This window comes from Lissotriton vulgaris, chromosome 8 (genome assembly GCF_964263255.1).
Source record: "Lissotriton vulgaris chromosome 8, aLisVul1.2, whole genome shotgun sequence".
In the NCBI taxonomy this organism is placed as follows: Eukaryota; Metazoa; Chordata; class Amphibia; order Caudata; family Salamandridae; genus Lissotriton; species Lissotriton vulgaris.
In genome coordinates, this window is record NC_141696.1 from 1,080,484,615 (window position 1) to 1,080,503,696 (window position 19,082).

General features: G+C 48.2%; 1 protein-coding gene across 5 annotated transcripts in view; it reads right to left on the reverse strand.

Moving 5' to 3' along the window:
• PCDH17 (protocadherin 17) overlaps positions 1-18,085 on the reverse strand; it is a 195,541-nt gene extending 177,456 nt beyond the window's left edge. For all 5 annotated transcript variants that reach the window (XM_086934909.1, XM_086934910.1, XM_086934908.1 and 2 more), the window contains exon 1: positions 13,334-18,085. In XM_086934909.1, the coding sequence (XP_086791035.1) occupies positions 13,334-15,829 (2,496 nt within the window). In that variant the 5' untranslated portion in view covers positions 15,830-18,085. The remainder of the gene's footprint in view (positions 1-13,333) is intronic.
• Positions 18,086-19,082: the final 997 nt, after the last annotated feature.

Genomic DNA, 19,082 nt, shown 5'->3' on the forward strand with positions numbered 1-19,082 from the left:
GATTGCATTCGCAATCGCATTAGACTCCCAGTCCCCAAGGTCGGCCCAAGACAGTCACAGTGGGTGCTATAAAAAAGGAAGCTTCATTATTTATGTGCGTGTGGCATTGCTGTCTACTCTTTGGGGGTCGGGTTTGGTACTGAAGGTCACTGCATATGATATCCCTAAATATAACCAGGCGGCACCACCATGTCCACCATGTCCAGGCACTAAATGTGTGCCACCAAACAAAAACCCCCCATTGAAATAGCAGCAACTCGATGCCGTGTAAGGAGCTGGCCGGCGGTCAGGGCCTGTCTGCTTCGGTACATAGCTGCCAAGGTTCCAGATTGCTATGTGTGACATTTTCGTAATTACAGTGTTATTATGAATGACATTTCAATGACTATGACTATGAGTGACACTTTCTCACGAACAAAGTCAAGCAATGAAGATGATTGAAACATATAAATGTTAGAAGTTGAACCCATGTGAGGAATAAGAAACTCTAAAAAAAATCTTAAAACTGCTGCTATACCAGAAATGGAAGGACACTAACTAATATGACACAGAGAGCCCTGCCCCCAAACAGGCCACTTGTTTCTGCTAGGAAGTCTCAGCTTCCATGCTCGCAACAATACCAGAGTGCACATTAGTGTTATTAAAAATGTTTACTTAAAGTATGGAGAAACGCCAATAAGAACAGGGCACTCTGCAGCCAGCCAGCACTTGACTGTAGCGCCTGTAACACAACACTACACAACATTCGGAATTACGTAACATTGCAGATGTAAAACAAAATAGATAACAAAAGATAATGCAAATTTTCTTTTAACTCTTCTATGTAGTATGATAGATGTGATGAAAGCATATCATAATGGAAAAGGTCAGAAGTTCGTAATGTAATAAAATAATCCTACTGATTATTTAAGTTTTACTTGTCTTTCATTTTAAAGTGTGTGAGCTAAGATTTTATATGCAGTTTAAAGTGAACTGTGCCTATACCTTACACTTCAGCACTGCGAACACCGATGTTGACCAAACATGACAGCCAGAATGGGTTGACCCAGTCGATAGCTGTAATCATTTTCAAACTGGGGCCATACTGCGGAATCACAGGGGTGCAGACTGAGGAAGGCCTGCTCTTTGGCTTGGACGGACGGTGTTCAGACACATGGCTTTGCCAGGAGCATGACCACTTACAGGCCCAAAGACCACAAAGAATAGGGTCGCTCTGTGTCACCTTCTCTGGGTGTGGAATTGACAGGCATGCCAGCACACAGCAGAACATGTCCCAATGTTATCTAGGATCACAGTTCTGCCTGATGATGAGGACACACCCAATTTAATTGGGGATATTTGAGGGCATCAAAAGCGTCTTACAAATGAGAAGTGACTTGCCACGATTGTCGAGCAGGTGCAGTCTTGTGCTGCTGCTCCAGCTCCACAGCCGGTGAGGCACCAGCCACAGCTTCAGTGACTTTACTCATTATGGTCACTGTTATAGTGGAGCTACAGGCTTTGAGGCCTCAGGTTTAGCTGCTTCAACTTTAGTTTGCTCAGTATCAGACATGTTTAAAATAATTGGAGAAGAATTGGAGATTACCTTGTGACACAGACACTTACTTGTAATCTGTAGCAGGCAGCACCATCAGAGAAAAGGGCCAACCCGCTGCAACGACTTTCTGCAGCCCCGCATAGGGGCTCCTGGCAGCGGCCGCTGTTATTTGCCATCTGTGTCCATGCGGTAAGTCATGAGGGGGTGACACCATGAGTTACCCGCACCGGGTGACACCAACCCTAGTGACGCCACTGCACATCCTGTTTCCTCTAGGCCTATTTCATTGAAAGACACCTCAGTTAAAGTACTGGGAAGGGTCAAATAAGGTAGAATTATGGAGTGGATTCAAGCAGAGTCAGTCCTTTATCCATGTCGTTATGGGTTTAAGAAAAAAGTGGGGACGAACGAGCAGTGTCTACACCTGAATCTGGTACTGAGCACCCCACCCTACCTGGAATTTATGGACCAGACCTCAGCCGTTGATTGTGTAAACTATTCCAAAGTATGGCAAATGCTTACTCTTTGTCGCATGGATGGAGCACTAGTGCACTTTCTGGCATATTTGCACACTGACATGAAGGCGAGAATCAGAATTAGCAATCAAGGAGAGGTTACTGATGATATTAACATTTTGAGGCAGTTTGAGGCTGGGGTGTTTGTTGTCCCCTCTCCTATTTATTTTATACATCAATGAATTCCACCCTTTTTAAGTTCCATTTCACTAAATGTATCCAAAATCAAAGGCATGCTGTTACCAACTCTCTTGCACGCCGATGACGCAATGCTCAAGGCACACACTCCCAGGGCACTGCGTCTCCTGGTGCTTACCTTTGTGGGTTTTATGGCTGCGCTAGCCCTCCGGACAATCTTCTCAAAATCGCATGTAATGGCATGTGGCCCAAAGAGGAAACAGCTTCCTTTTCTTTTTGTTGGTAATAACTGTTTGAGTAGCATCAGTACCTTCCTGGATCTTTGGGTTACTTTCCCTGCTACAAGGTCTTGGCAGGGCTCGAGTCGGGGTACCACGCAGGTGGACGGCATCCCCCCACTTATTTTAACGGGGGGACGCCATCCGCCCTGCCAAACAGCTGGACTTAACTCTTTGGCCTCTCTGGGAGGAGGAGCTCGGCACCTTTCTTGACATCACTTCCGGTGACAGTGTCCCCCCATTTCTTTTTTTTTACGACTTGTGCCCTGGGTCTTGGGTACCCAACATCACACAGTGCAGAGACAAATTGTCTAGTGCAATTGGCTCAGTATGTAGTCTTCCCTTACCATAGGGATGTGAGTCCCTTATCCCGATACTGCAAGTCTATAAATTCCAATGAGTCTCTATCACCACGTATGGGGCTGAGGTATGGGGTATCACAAAATGTTAGGCAATTCAGGGGAAGAAAATCGCTTCTGTAGGAGACTCGTTTCAATCCCCATTCCCTCATTCATCAGTTGTATTTGTTGTGAAGCGATACGCAGGTCTTTCTTGGAAGATTCTATTGGCAGGCAGGTGCTATTGTGGCTAGCGAATTCGAAAAACGTTGAGGTGAGCTTATCAGGAGACATTATATTGAATTGCTTTAATGTGGCAGAGGTTTGGTAATTGCCTGTCTCACATATGTTAAATCTGTATATTGTAAAATTGGTATAGAACACACTTTTATGGGGCCTGAAACCAGTAACACCCTCATCAAAAAAATGTACAGCTAGCCCTGCATGACTACACTTACACTCGAAGAGTAATAAAGAAAAGTGTAAATCCAATATTAAAGACAATCTGAGTAGGATTCAACCAAACTACCCATCTATCTCTGGTGTGCACACGGGCACCAGGAATGCTCGCCACTATTCCGTCTTAGGGCAGCTAAAGTGTCATTTTTGCTATGTTTCCTACTGGGCTTTATAAAGAACCTAGACAGTACCATGTGTCTCTGTGTGGCAAGTTGGAGCAATCAATGTAAAAATGTCATTCTTTTGTACATATTACACAAAATATAGCTGATTATTTATAATCCCACATTTAAAATAGAAACACCCCTACATTAGGCATGTCAGATTAGCCTGTGTTTATCTATTGCAACTGACTGACAACAAAAACATCTTGTATGTTGGCTCTTTTAAAAAATATGCTGTGGGGGCAGGTAGCACTATGCTCTCGTAATTCCGCTGCTCATTCTCTGTTTATCTGGGGGATGTCACTGGAATTTTGAAATGGTTACTACTCTTTATGAAGTTGTTGTTCTTTAAATGCGGTTTTATCTATTTTACCAAACATGCTGCAAACATTGTTTTATTGACAAGATGTTTTTGAATTCTGCTATGTGCATCATTTTTCCCACTATCTCCATATGATATTTTTTATTTCTAGTATTTTCATTGTGATATTTATTTTTAACATTTATGGATGCTGTTTTCATCTGAATCAAGTCTTTGAAACTGAATTGAAAAATTTAATAAATAAGAATATGAAATGCATGATCTGGGAAATGGGAAACTTCTAGCTGTCTCCGACTGGGTCAACTGTTTACTAAAGTGTGACAGGAAAAGACAAAGACAAATATTTGGTACTACCCTGAAAAGTTGTTTTCATTTATCCACACCCAATCAAATACACCATACATATTGTTCAGTCTCTCATTAGATGTTCAAGAGCCCTATGGCGGATAAAAATGACCCTAAAAGAGGCAGGTGCTCTAGCTCGAACCCATGTTAATGCAGTACCATACACAGTCAGGTCTTGCGAAGATCTTCCTTTCCAGCTTGTACGTACAGCGTGCCTTGGTATGTCGTATAATTTAAAAAAAAAAGAATTGTATCAAAGGAAAATGATTTCTAAGGAATGTATTAATTTATATAAATAAAGTGATTATAATGTATTTCATTATTTAAACCCTGGAGCCAAAGCAATGTATTCAGTTTTACGGATATAGAGAGAAGCACATCATGCCACCTTAGGGGAAGCCTGATCCTCAAAACTGGAAAACACAATGACATGGTACCTGAATTGTTGTGGAGGATTTCAGATGTAGAAAAAGAGGAAGGAGTGAGGCTTGTTTGCTCTCAGCGTATACAAATATGATATTCATATTGTTCGTGCCTTTGAATAGGCAAATTTGCTTCACAATTAAATGCCACAATTGGCCAAGAACATTACCTTTCCTTTTGATTATATTTCCACATATAATGTTTTACCTGTTACTACAAAGTGCACAACATGCCACAGGCATCAGGCCACAGGTTCCATTGTACTAGCAGTCTGAATGATACTCCTTTTCTGAATATGGTACTGGATTGACTTACTCTTAAACCCAGTGACATACACGTATGCCATAAGAACTAATACAGAAAAAGGAAAAAAGCCCTGGTTGAATAGTAAAAGACAGCCATAGCTTGGGTGAACTGGGCCATGCAAACCCAGGCTCTCTCGCCACTGCACCTGCTGCACTAATAGTTGCCACACCACCACTTAACCACTTCCCAAGGCTAAATCCTTTTTTGTTTCTTAGACCACTCAAACCTTCTGAACTGATTTGGAATCGCAATATGAAATGAGGCGGAAATGATGGAACTTGGTGGAAAATACCTAGCTACAGTTGATGTGTTTACCATGCCAATTTTATTTTTATTGTTCCACAGGAATAAATTATGCAATAACAAAAAGAACCAATGCTCTCCAACGATGACATACACAGCTGCATCAACTCATAGTTGTAAAGCGAAACTTCTCAACATAATGAAGAAACAAAAGGAAAATGTTGGCAGAAATCACTGAACAAATGCGAGAAATCAGGGAATGTCATGGAAAAGGCAAACACAATTGATGAGTCATTGTCAATGGTTTCCATGCCAACTATGACAAACAACCCTGATAATTGCATACACTTGTAACAAAGCCTGTTCTTTAACAGAATGGTGTTCAATAGCAAATGAGACTGAATTATGCGTGTCCATTTCGTCTCTCTGTGCGCATCTATGTACACTCATCTTGCCGGGCAGACACATTGACAGCAAATATAAGGAGGTCAAAAAAATAGACAGGTGACAAACATTGCAAAAGGTCGTGCAAACAAAGGATTGCCAATTACAACATTTTAAAATCTGGATCATTTCTTTGATTATGGATGTGAATGTGTGTGCGGATGTATGTGAGTGTGTCTTCTTTTACGTATGTGTGTGGTTGCGTGTGTGTTAGAGAGAAAAGAGAGAGAGAGATTTTCCAATCCTATTTTACTTGCTCTTAGAGAAAAAATGTCATGGCGTGATATTAGCATTTGAAGTATTCAGATTGAAGTATATGACACAAATGTCCCAAAACCTAAAGCACATGCATTTACAATGCACACACGCGGCTTTCATATCAAATGTTGAATACGTGAAATTGATCAATGGGGAAGCAATACATGCTTAATATTTCAGCTCTCGACGTTGTATTAAGTCTGTACCATCCATGAACCATGAATAACAGAACAAATCCTTTAAGTGTTCTCTTGGTTTATGGTTATTTTGTTCACTAGGAAGCCCAGGACTGAAAATGAGCATGGGTGACATATTTAATTGTTAATGAGTTTTTATAGCGCCTATAATTATTGTCATGTGGCCACCTCAGAGTGCTGAGGGTGTATGACTGAATACGCCAGCTCATTCGCTCTTAGCCAGAGCAAGGTGGGTCCATAGACTCTGATACGTTCAGACAATGCAAGTCCTCCTGCCACCATTAAGAGATATTTTATTTTGTTGGTTAAAAATATGGGTTCTCCACACTCGGCAAGGTCGGTTTCTTTTTTTTATTTATCGTAAAAATGGAAGCTAGAAAATATCACGGTGCGTAATTTTGCTTTCAAGGTCTGCTCTGCAGTGCTCTTTGAGCCGTCACTGCTGTACACTGCCAGACCCACGTGCGAGCGTTATTTGGTATTACCTCTGTCAATGAACAAAAGGTGGTATAGATCTGTGCTAAAAAATGAAAGGGGACAGTATGGGTCAGAGTACTTGGAGACTCACTCCAACTCATTTTCAGAGTAGACACTCTAATGGTATACACACTGGTGCAGGAGATGTGATTTCATGTTGCATATGCCTGGCACATCTGGGTGCTGCAAAGTGCCCCAGTAGGATGGCACACCACCCATGGGCATCGGAGGCCAATGGGTGCATGAAGATGAACGGAGGAGTAAGTGCTTGTTCCACATCAAGACACAGTCTCTTATGTTCTATTTTTTTTTAACTCAGATGTTGCAACACGTTGTGTTTATCTGTGCATAAATAATCTCCTTGGGGCCCAAAGAGCCATCTCTAGTTTCAAAAATGGGGGTACTATATATGAATGTTGTCATGTTTCGTGTTAGTGAAAGTCACAACAATTCTGAAGTGCCTATTAAGTTGGAAAGACTGATACAATGTGCAAATTGTGCAGATAACGTCTGAACTGGAAAGAAACAGAAGAGGAGGATATATTTAATGGCTTAATAACTTTCATATCATAAATTCACTAATATGCGGAAATATTTCATTTTTAGTGGGTCACTAGAGGTATACACCTGTTACAACGCATTTGTTACTCCGCACTACCATTACAACGCGACTTTTACAACGCATACCATTACAACGCATTGCGCTGGGGGGCGCTCTAGGATAGGGAATAAGTATAATTTACTATCCAACACCTTCCCTAGGGTCCACGGGGACTGGAGTTAGAATAGTAAATTATACTTACCACTATCCAGCACCTCAAAGCGCTATGCGTTGTAATGGTATGCGTTGTAATGGTCGCGTTGTAATAGTAGGTAGTTGTAACGGTATGCGTTGTAACATGGTACATCCGTCACTAGATTGTCGTACTCCTGTGTATGACGAGAGTTGGTGCAGATTAATGGCAAGGAACACCTAGGTAGAAGTGCTCTCTGGAAATATTTCTGGTCTTTCAGTCATGCTCTCATCCATTCATATGGTTATGGCCAAAGCAACTGAAAGTATGCTCTCAGGAGGGCCACATTATGTGTTAGGGTTGAGGAAATTAGGCGACAAGAACATACAAATAATGCAGCATAATGCAGCACATTTTGCCATAGTTTTAATTTGATATTTTGTCATTTTTACACTTGTTGACAATGTCTGTGAACAGTAGCTTTTTAACACCTAGTAAAACAATAAGCAACAGAAAGAGGACCTGTTAAGCTTTGTAAAACACCTTTCTAGTGCATCACAACATGTGCCACTGTAGGTTTAGTCACTTTTAAACTGTTCGAGCTAGAAGCAAAGTCTTTTTTCTAAAATCCACAGATCATCCAGCAGTTGGTGGATTAGGTGGTGAATGTGGAAAATCTATACTTATTCGGCCGCACAATCCCATAATCCAGTGGCCCTGATTATAGCCAACTGATGAGTGCTTTCTTGGTCTTTCAAGGTCCACCTCCTCAAAAATAGACTCGAGCTGCATGCAAGAGTCTATAATGAGGGAGAAAGATGCTATCAACCAGTATAGTCTGATGCTGAACACTATCATGATATTAAAACATTCCACTCAGTTAGGGTAGAATAATATAAACTTAAAGAGAATAAGAAAGAAAAATATTGCAGTATTGGGGCAGATGTGCTATACCAGCTGCAGTTCTCGCCCTGCGATGCTATTGCCTTTGAAGGAACTTTTAACATTCCCTTATTCTGTTAAGAGTATGATCAATTTTGTGCTGAAGCTGAGTGCATACTTATTAATGGGCTGGTTATGGGGAACACTGAAAGCAGAAGGGGCAATTTTAACACCGGTTGTCTTTAATTGTGCGACATTAATGTACATTGTGTTCACTTTTGTAGATGGATATTTACCAATAGTACTGTGTAAAGGGAGCTGAAATGTGAGTGGCTATTTTGAAACCTGTGCCTGGCTTCAAGTCAACCCTGCACAAAAATGTAACGTGTGTAGCCTCACTCGCAATCGAGGCCAGGCTGGGAACCCAAAGCAGCCCTGGCAATTTTGATCTGACCAGACCACAGGGGGTGGGTGACATGAAAGAGTGGAGCACTGCGGCTTTTGTTACTGGTGGGTGATATTGCAGCACAGCTCCACCGCTGCTACCCCCGCCGGCATTCCCCCAGGGAAACGTCCAATGCCCACTACGGCCAGTCCTGCCCTGCTCACAGTTCGTTAGAAGGGCTTGCTCTCTTGCTCATCATTCTTGAGTGGCATGCTTTGACACACACATGACCACTAGGGTATAAGATAGTTCATGCATTAGGGATTCAGATTCAAAAACTGAGTTCAATTAAAAGGGTGGTCACAAAAGATACTTTACAAACAGGGTAATCAAATACTCTAAATTAATGGGTTGTTTAGTGATACCTGTCCCATTACCAGAGATCTCCTTGCCCCCTAATATCAAGCAGGAGGCTGGCTGTATTTGCAGACAGTGTGAGCTGTGAGCTGCAGTGATCAGGTCATTGTCTTGAGTCCCTGCAATGCTGACTTACAACTTCAGATTAATAAAATGGGAGCCTTTGTACTGGGTCATACTAACACACACTGCCAAAATCCCAGAGACAATCCCTGTTTGTAGAGGGTTGAAATATCAGATCAAAATTATTAAATGTCTTATTAACTTGAGCTTTTATTCTCCTCCTCCATGTCAGCTCCTAATAACAAGCACTCGACAAAAACGAGGCAGCAGTGTTGCCCATTTTTATCTCAGTTAAAAAAAATTCCAGCAACATTAGCCCCCCCCCTCTCCCCATGGTCATGAACAACCAATGCAGTAGACTCCATAACACCAAGAGTGGGCTGCATTTGGTAGTCATTTGCAGTCTTATATCTTGTATGCATGTACTTCTCAAATGTTGGTGTTCAGTTCAGAATTGAAAAGACTGACTGACTAAGATTCTTAGTTTTTTCATCTTTGTCAGGGAGACTTGATTTTATGCTGTCAGTTTTAAAGGTTCAAAATAAATTAATATTCATTGATATTAAGGATGTCTTCTGCATTGCATTGAAAAGAATTGGGGTAAGTCTACTAATTTGAGGGAAATGCTCAAATCAGGTAGATTCCATTATGTTCAAAGACAGTCATTATTTTTAATGCATTTTGTATGTTTTAGGATTGTTCTACTATTTTCTGAGAGAACTGACCAGAATCACAAAGAATCCATCTTATGTTAAGGCAATTTGGTGGTGACTAGAAAGGTCTCTGACTATTCTCGACAGCTCCCTAAAGGGTATAACAATTTTATGTTGAGAACCGTCTGACCTTTTCCCTTCCATGGGAGTTGGTGTGGCTCATGACAACAAAGACACCAGTGAATCTTGAGCCACGGGGGCTGTTTTTTAGGACTGTGATAGATGAAGTGGATTTGTCATTGTATAGGGAGGTGAGAAAGGCTTGTTTTGATTGGGATGTGAACATGATTTTTGCTACAGCACTGCTGGAACAAACTGCCATTTTAGGGTGTTCACCTATCTAGTGATGCTACAGGGTAACTATTCTCTCATTGGTGAATCCTGGTCTTGAGATGTAAATTATATAAATACACATCTGACTGAGTTAGGCTAGAGATGATGACAGCATAATAGTTCATGTTTCCTCCTGATCTCAATATTGTGGCAAAGGGTGCTATATGTTCTTTGATAAAAATGCAAACTGCAATTTTTAAAGGGACCGCTGCTGTTGTGTGTCCTCTAGCACTAACTGGAGTAGGAAGAAAGAGTGGAATGAAATTGGAAGACAGCATATGATGATTGATGATGGACAATCTGAAACTCAAATGTGTATATTGTCAGCCTGAGCACAACACAAACCCGAAAAGAACTAAGAGACTAAATGCTCAGTATATGGATTTCTATCTGCTGTGCACTGACATAATGAGTCTAGGGCATGGCTTCTGGTCATGGTTTGTCATTTGTGCTACTACGAACATTCACTGAACACTTTGCAGGGTGGAAGGTGCTACAGTCATGTGGACACATCATGGTCCCCACTCATTTAACTTGTGACAAGATGGACACCATTCTAACATATGCTCCAATTTGTCAATAACAGGACATTTGAATTCCCTTAATTGTATCCGTCTTTGGATATTACATGTGGCCCTTGTGGGTGTCCCTTGTTTTGTGTCACCATGGTAACAGTTTCATACTGTGGAGCAGGATGTTTTTGAACGGGCTGCTTGGAACAACACCTTAAAGAGACATGTTTTCTTACATTTGGATAAAAAGTGGAGGCTGATCTGCCCTGTCAAATGTCGGAAAGGTGTGGCACGTGCTGTGGAAGGCAACGCCAGTGGAGAGACCCATCCAAATGTGCAATGCATCTGACAAAGGACCCTGTGGAGGGACTTGCAGAGTAATAATAGACAGCCGTGTGAAGGAACACGCAGGCTTCTTTTGTGGCAGAATAATCTGGTATTCTATAGTGCTTGCGCCTGGCGTGTGTGCTTTAACTGCACTCTGCACACTTGAAACCATTAGTAAACATAATTCGGCTAGAACCCAGGGCGGGCTCGGGCTCTGCAGATGCGACACCCCCTCTTGTCTGCTGAAGCCTGGTGTGTCAGTCTACACTGGTAATAAGTGCTCGAGGCATATGCTAGACAGCGTTAAATGTTTTAGTTGTTCATTTTTAAATAAATCATGTTGCAGGAGTAGGAGTGGAGGCATGACGGCGGAGACGGCGCGAAGCATGTCCGCGGAGCTCAGGCAAACAGAGTACATTCCACAGACAGACGAAGAGGGGGTCTCTTGGGCTCTGTGTACCTGACGCATAACACATTACCGCAAGCAATCAGTGCACGCGCGGTGGGCGCCTCCCTCGCCCCGGGCTCTCCATTGGTCCCTTCGAGAGCAAGAGACAGGTATACTTCAGGGAACTGTCATTAAAATGCCCAGAGCTCCAATCACCGTCCTCCCCTGCTCAAAGTATCTGCTGCGGGTAGGCCTCAATCTGTACCAATCTGATCTGTACTGATTCATATCAGCATGTGGAAAGAACTCTGACTGTGGACAGGTTAGGATGGGGAGGTATGAGATTGTGGAATAATGTCAACATTTCACCCATCTGGATGGAAAGTGCTCCCAAGTCAAGATGCGACTCCCCAGCCGAACACTGAAGGCAGGGATACATGTGATGGGTGAGGCCAGCCCAAACCAAGCGGCTGAGCGTGGAAGAAGGCACCAGTACAGGAGGTGGACAGGGCGGAGACACCTATAACAGTGCAGGGTGGGGCGGGGGGCCTTGATGACAGCCAGACACAGATTCATTTTTCGGAAGAGGCAACTATTTTCATACTAGTTTTTTCTGAGGGGAAACATGTTTTTCGTGATGCGGCTGCGGTTTGTTGATAAAGGTGGCAGCGAAAAGGCTTATCAACCCCTTAAGGGCGGTGCAGAACATGCCCAGCGGTTAATGAGCAACTGTGTGCACCACTGCACCGACCACCCTCCAATGCACAGGGAGGTGTGAAGCTGATGCCCTTTAGCCTTCCAATAATGACTATTCGAGAGGTTATCTTATGTTTACAGAGGATACAACTTAAACGTGAAATATGATGTTTGAAAGCTACTCTCATGTGTATAGTTTAGACCTGCGTGTTTAGATTTGCAGTTTCTGGAGGTGTAAGGACACCTGTCCGACAAACATCCGCCACGACAACTAAGACTGTTAAAATATTCCCAGCAGAGTCCCCAGACGCCACAGAAACTGCAAATTCGTGCTACTGCGCCTTGTCGACTTCCGGAGGTGCAGGGTGTGAGCGCACTCTCCATGGTTCTGAATTGCGTTGTTTTGTTCTGGTCGAATGCCAAGCAAGCACTGGAAATGCAGGCAGTCAGTGCTTGCCAAGCAGGCTATGCCTCTTTGAAAGCCCCCAACAGGACCAACCTGAGCAGTCACTGGGTTTGCTCTCGATGCAGATTTTGTTACCTGACGTCTCCCTACTATGTTTTTCGGACAATGATGAACAATTAGCTCCATGGATAAGGTGATCTGCTAGGCATGAGTCATAGCTGTGTGATACTACTAATATAGGGTTAAACAATGGGCCCGTATGCTGATTTGCAACGCTAGTTCCCTGAGGCTGTTTGTGCGTCACCCTCTGAGCAGAAAAATGCGTGGCTCCGATGCACGGTGCGAGCGTTCGTCTGCAGGTGCGCATCAAGCATTCAGAGCGCGAGGGCTCACCTTGATCTGTCAGCTCTTGCCTCGAGACTGTGAGCACAGAACTCGGGCGCGTGCTGCGAGCAGCAGGACTGCAGGTCTCAATAAATAATCATGGACGGATCCTAGCCACGCTTGCTCGAGTCTGCCCACTCACTGCAAAGCTGCAACGAGAGCAACTCTGGTGCAATGGGACACCAGTCCAGGCAAGCCCCTGCCGTGTCCCGGGAATGAAGAATTACACTTAACAAGCGATTTTTGTGTTTAAAAAAAGGCTTATTTCCATAAGGAGTCTAATGCAATGGCTGAATTCTTTATTTTACACTAGCTGTTGTTCAAAGCAGCCCGCGTGTTGTGTGTGCACGCATGGGTTTGTGCATTGCTTTTGGAGATGTGTTTGACAACAAGAAATTGTGTTAGTTACAGAAAGAAGGTATTGTAATATGACTTTGTGTATTATGGCGAGTAATGTGTCAGGGTATCATTTGGAATCTCTGGGTCAGAGAGCACTTTATAAACAGTGAGACGTATCTTTTGCTTTAATGTGGGAACGCACTGGGTCAATTTGCACTTTCACTGAAACATTGCGCATGGGGATGGAAATAAGCAGGCTGGCCCCACACGGCACCGTGATTTCATGGCTTTTAGTCCTAATGTCTCCTACCTGGATGATGGACATCCGGTTGGTGGTGGTCTCGGTGGGGTTGGTGGATGGCCCCGTGAAGCTGGTGTGGCAGTGCCCCTGGGGTACAGTCAAGCTGTTGGAGGTGGGCTTCAGGTACATGACCTCTGACCTCGGCGAGCTCAGGGGCAGCCGAGTCTGGTAGTCAAAGTACATGGGCGAGGTGGCCAGGGAGGGGCTGCTCACCACGTTCATGACGTTCATGGCATTCCGCTCCTCGCCCTCGCTGGGCACCAGCATGATCTCGTTCTTGTTGATCTTCTTTTTCTTGCCCTTGCCCAGCTGCGGGTGGCTGTACTCGGCGATCCGGCAGTTGTAGGTGCGGATCTCCTTGTTCTCGCGCTTGCACTTGACGGCGATGGTGATCATTGCGGCCAGGAGGATGATGGAGATGGTGCTGAGGGTGACAATGAGGGGCAGGGACATGTCCCAGTGCTGCTGCTCGCCGTTCACCCGGGGCTTGCCGTGGGGCATGGTAGGCCCCACGGAGGCCTTGACTATCAGCTTGGCCTTGGTGGACAGGGTGGGTTTCCCGTGGTCCGTCACCTCCACCACCAGCTCCACCACGGGCGCCACCTCTTCCCAGTAGGGGTTCAGAGTCCTGATGTCGCCCGTGTCGGGGTCTATTTCGAAGAGGTGCTCCTCGTTGCCCTCCACGATCTCGTAGGTGAGCCGGCTGCTCTCGCCGAAGTCCTTGTCGGTGGCCCGCACCGTGCCCACCGTGTAGCCCACCCCCACGTTCCTGGGCACGTCCAGCACCGCCGTGTCGTTGAGCAGGGCGGGCAGCACGATGATGGGCGCGTTGTCGTTCAGGTCCAGCACGATGACCCGCACCGTGGCGTTGCTCTCCAGGTGCGGGGAGCCCGAGTCCTTGGCCAGCACCCGGAACTCGAAGTACTTGGTGAGCTCGTAGTTGAAGGAGCGCACGGCGTAGATGGCCCCGTTGGTGGGGTTGACCGACACGTAGGTGTTGATGGAGGCGTCGCCCACCTGCGAGGGGAGGATGGAGTAGGAGACGGTGCCGTTCAGGCCCTGGTCGGGGTCCTCGGCCATCACGGAGCCCAGGTACTCCCCGGGGATGTTGTTCTCGGGCACCTGCAGCACGGAGGAGGCGCGGTTGAAGCGCGGGGGGTTGTCGTTCTCGTCCAGGATGCGCACCAGGAAGGAGCGGCTGGTGTTGAGCGGGGGGCTGCCCATGTCCCGGGCCACGATGGTCACGTTGTACTCGTCCTGCGCCTCGCGGTCCAGCGGGCGGTCGGTGACCACCGTGTAGAAGTTGTCGTAGTTCTCCTCCAGGCGGAAGGGCGCGCCGCCCACCACCCGGCACTGCAGCTGCCCGTTCTTGCCCGCGTCGCGGTCGGTGACCCGCACCAGGGCGATCACAGTCCCGGGGGGCGAAGCCTCGCTCAGCGCCCCCTGGCGCACGGACACGAAGCCGATGGCCGGCGCGTTGTCGTTGCGGTCGCCCACCCGCACGGTGACCTTGCAGTGTGCCGGCACCGGGTTGGGACCCTGATCCCGCGCCTGCACGTCCATCTCCAGCAGGGAGCTCTCCTCGTAGTCCAGCGGCGCCCGCAGGGTGATGAGGCCGGTGCGGGGGTCCAAGGCGAACAGCTCCCGCACCCGCTCGGCAGTGGAGCCGCTGAACGAGTAGACCACCTCCCCATTGGCACCCTCGTCGGCGTCCGTGGCGTTCAGGTCAATGACCGTGCGCCCTGCAGGGGTGTTCTCGGGGATCTCCACCGTGTAGGCGGATGCGCTGAAGACCGGGCTGTTGTCGTTGGAGTCGGTGACCCGCACGTTGATGAGCAGCGAGGCGGAGCGCGGGGGGTCCCCGCCGTCCTGGGCGCCTAGAAGCAGCGTGTGGCGCTCGTGCTCCTCGCGGTCCAGCGCCCGCTGCACCACCAGCTCCGGGAACTTGCTGCCGTCGCCCCGGGACTTGACGTCCAGCGCGAAGGCCCCGTGCTCGTTGCCGGTCAGGGTGTAGGTGCTCAGGCCGTTGTCGCCGGCATCAGGGTCGTGCGCCCCCGTGAGCGGGAAGCGGGTGCCCGGGGAGGCGTTCTCAGAGATGTCCAGGTCCATCTGCTCGGCCGGGAAGGAGGGCGCGTTGTCGTTCAGGTCCTGCACCTCTACCTTGACCATGCAGATCTCCCGCTCGTTGGCGAAGACCTCGAGGGAGAGCTGGCACCGGGCGTTTCGACGGCATAGCGCCTCGCGGTCCAGGCGCTGCTTGGTGTAGAGCAGCCCGCTCTCGGGGTCCACGTCCAGCAGGTGCGGCGCCGAGTTCTCCAGCACTCGGAAGCTCTGCTTGCGGCCTCCGGGGGAGCCCCCTGGGCCGCCCCCCAATCGAGCATCCCTGCCGATGTTGCCGATCACCGTGCCCGCCTCTCGCTCCTCCGGCACCGAGTAGTTCAAGTTCTTCAGAGACAGGGCGGGGGCCCAGAGCAGCAGGGACAGGAGGCAGACGGACAGGTACATCCCCAGGACTCGGCGGCTGGGGTGGGTGGAAACAACGGGGCTGTCCCTGGAGCTCGGCTTCGTTGCTTTTAGTTCCTCCTTTCAACCACTCTTGGATATTTTCAGTCTTGTGTGCCGTATTCCAGACCTTTCTTGTCCACCCAGATGTTCTCCCCCTGGCGCTTGTCTCTTCTCCCGAACCCGGTGTGCTTCTTTTAACCCCAGTGAGATCCGAACCCTGTCTATGCTGTTCGCCTCCAACTATTCCCCTTTTCTTCTTGCGGTTTCCTTCATTAATGGTGATTTCAATGCGCTTTTCACATGCCCCTTGTTTCTTCTGCTTTCTGCTCCTCGACACTCCTTTCTCGGCCCCTTCAATCCTCTCGCCTTCTCCCTCTTCCCGCACCTTTCCCCATCCCTCCTTCTTCCCGACGCTCCTCTGCCTCACGCTTGCCTTCACTTCCCTCAGTCAGGCGCGGTGCCTCCCTTTTTTTCCTTCCTCAAGCTCCGGAACCTGTTGATTTAAAGCCCTGCAAGACAGATGGGCAGCCGATAGACCGAATCAAAACAGGGCTGGCGGGCTTCAGGTTCTGCAACCAGTCCTCGGAAAACACCAGCATCCACTGCAAGGCGTCATGATCGTTAGACAAACCTCAAAAATCACAGGCAAGGCAGACCTGCTCCCAGGCTCACGTTCACAGCCGCAGGGCGAGGGTGCTGGCCGGCCAGGGGAGACGGTGTCTGCAGAGCGAGGGGCGGGCAGCGGCGGGGCTTATTCCAGTCTCAACGTCCATGGTCTGATGGAAGGTCGGTCCCCGCTCTCTGCTCCGGTGAGACGTGGCTCTCGCTGCGAGAGATGCCGCTTTTCAGGGAGTGTTTGCTGCATTCAAAGATCTAATCTCGCCTGACTAGCAGCGGAGCGCGGCTGCGTCCCCACATCGCCACCACAGGCAGCTTCTATTCCGCGCTCCTCTCCCAGACTTCTCAAGTGGCTATGCAGAGTGCAAAAAAAGGGGGTTGTTCCGGAATCCCTACGTTGAAGGGATCCAATGGGGAGAAAATGCTGCAATGATGAAAGGAGTGACGGCGATCTGTGCTAGCAGATCACAGATGTGGGTCCCTTAAAAGGTAGTTTCGTTCTTTTTTTTGTGTTGGAGTGAAAATAAAAAGTCAATCCACGTCTGGCGCAGGCAAAAAAAGAGGGGAGGAGAAATGCAAAAAAGGGTATCCAGTGCTGAAAGGGAGCCAGTTGGTGCAGTCACAGGTGAAGCTTTGAGAGGGAGGGCGCAGCTTTCTTCCTGTTCACGGTGTCTCTCTCCAGCGCCTCTGCAGTTCTCATCTGAGGCGATCGGGTCGGTAGGGGAAAAAAAACACAGTGACAAGACGTTCAGTCGAATCAAATCAATGGGTCTGAAGAACACCAATCAGTTCTGCGGTGTGAAGCGCTCGCAGTCTGTGGCTAGAAAGCCTCCTTGGGTACCTCGGGGGGAGGGGCGAAGCCGCAGTCAGTGGCTTCCTCCTCGGTGGGCTTTCACTCACGCACAGGGTGTTTTGAGTCTCGTCTTCCTGGCAGCCGAAGAGAAGGGGGCAGGAGGCTGGCTCGGAATGCAGATGTTCCGAGGAGTGAGAGAGTCTGGCCGATGAAGACAGAGCCCGTTCACTCTGGAGGCACAGACTCTGCCACAGACAGGGCACACCTCTTCCTCCTAACGGTCTGTGGCTGAGCCTCCTCGCAGAACAAACACAGTCTCTTGTCCGGGCTGCTCAGCGAGATGATGAAGACAGAGCTCCGCTGGCTGGTACCCACTCAGTCCAATTCAGAGGCGGTACAAAGGATGCACTAGACGTGATCTGCAGGCAGAATGTGCTCCGGGGTTGTTCCAGTCCGTAATTTTCATCCACACATCCCTGCCACCAATTTAGCTGCTTGCAGTTTCTTCGCTCTTTAGATATGTTTCCACTTATGTCGAATACTGTACGATTTTTTCAATATTTTTCTTTAAAAGATGAAACAACGGATTAAATGGTGAAGAAAACACAGTTTTCCCTGGTAGTTTCAGACAGTCCTCAGTAATGTATTTCCGTTTCGTACCCGCATGCTGTTAAGTCCTTTAAGCGGTGCCGGTTGGTGTGAAGTGGCTGCGAGCTCTGTGTGCTGGATGAGTGGGCAAGAGGTGGGTCAGTGCAGCCGGCGGCGCGGGGGTGCCTCGGGGCAAACACTTGCGGCTCTGCAGCTCGATGCCCCGCTCCCCCGCAGCACTCCTGCGCCTCTCGCCGACTGACTCGCCGCACCTCCGAGCCTCCGCTTAAACATTGATCCTGCGCCCTGGTAGCCAATCCGCTCCCGGGGCCGGACCTGCCCCCGCCCGGGCCGCCAATGGCGACCGGGGGCGGGACCGCGGTGCCGGTGAGGGGCTACTGCCACTGCTCGGTACGGGGGGGAGCAGGGACGCTGCACCTGCTGCTGCCCCCTCCGTCTGTCACAGGGCCAGGGGGCGGGGCACAAGGATTTGAAATCACAGTTTTTGAAAAATGCCCTGGATACGGCGTCTGATGCGGGCGTAACCTGGGCTCCACCGGGAGCAGCTGGTGCTGTCCGCTCCCGGGGGACTGGTGGTCTGCCGGCTGCGAAGAGACGCGGTGCAGGCTGGCAGGGGGACTGCCTCCGGGCAGGGAGAAGGTGGGTGGGCTGGCAGGGGGACGCTCCCGCATGGTACCCGCGTGCAAGTCTGCTAATGTCAGGCGCAGGGAGAGCGCGTCAATGATGATGTGCCTCGGGGGATGAGTTACCTGTGGTGCGTGCACTGGGGGCATTACATATATCAATGCACCCCAGCGGAACAGCATTGGCTTGCGTTCATCTTTCCACTACGCTATTGAACCCGCTACTTTACATCGAATTACTTTTGCGTTCCTCTTGACCGATTACTTGTTCACTCCATCTCAATTTGTCCATATGTCACACCTGCCTTCCTGCTTTTAGACACCCCTCCCATTCGTCTAAATCCTTTTGCCTGTCCACCTATTTCCGCTTCTCTGTGCTTACCTTCAGCCCGGTCAGATAGTATGTCCCAGTCACCTGTTTCAATTTCTTATCCTAAAAACCACTGTTTCTAGGTTTCAAACCATGCCCCTTCCGACTTTTCCTCTGTTCATATTTATCTATCCCAAATCTCCATATATTTTTCTATCTCCCTAAACCCTTTTCGCCTTAAGTCCCCCCTTTCTTTCCCCACCCTAATGTCTCTCGTCATCACCAGCCCCACATCTTGTC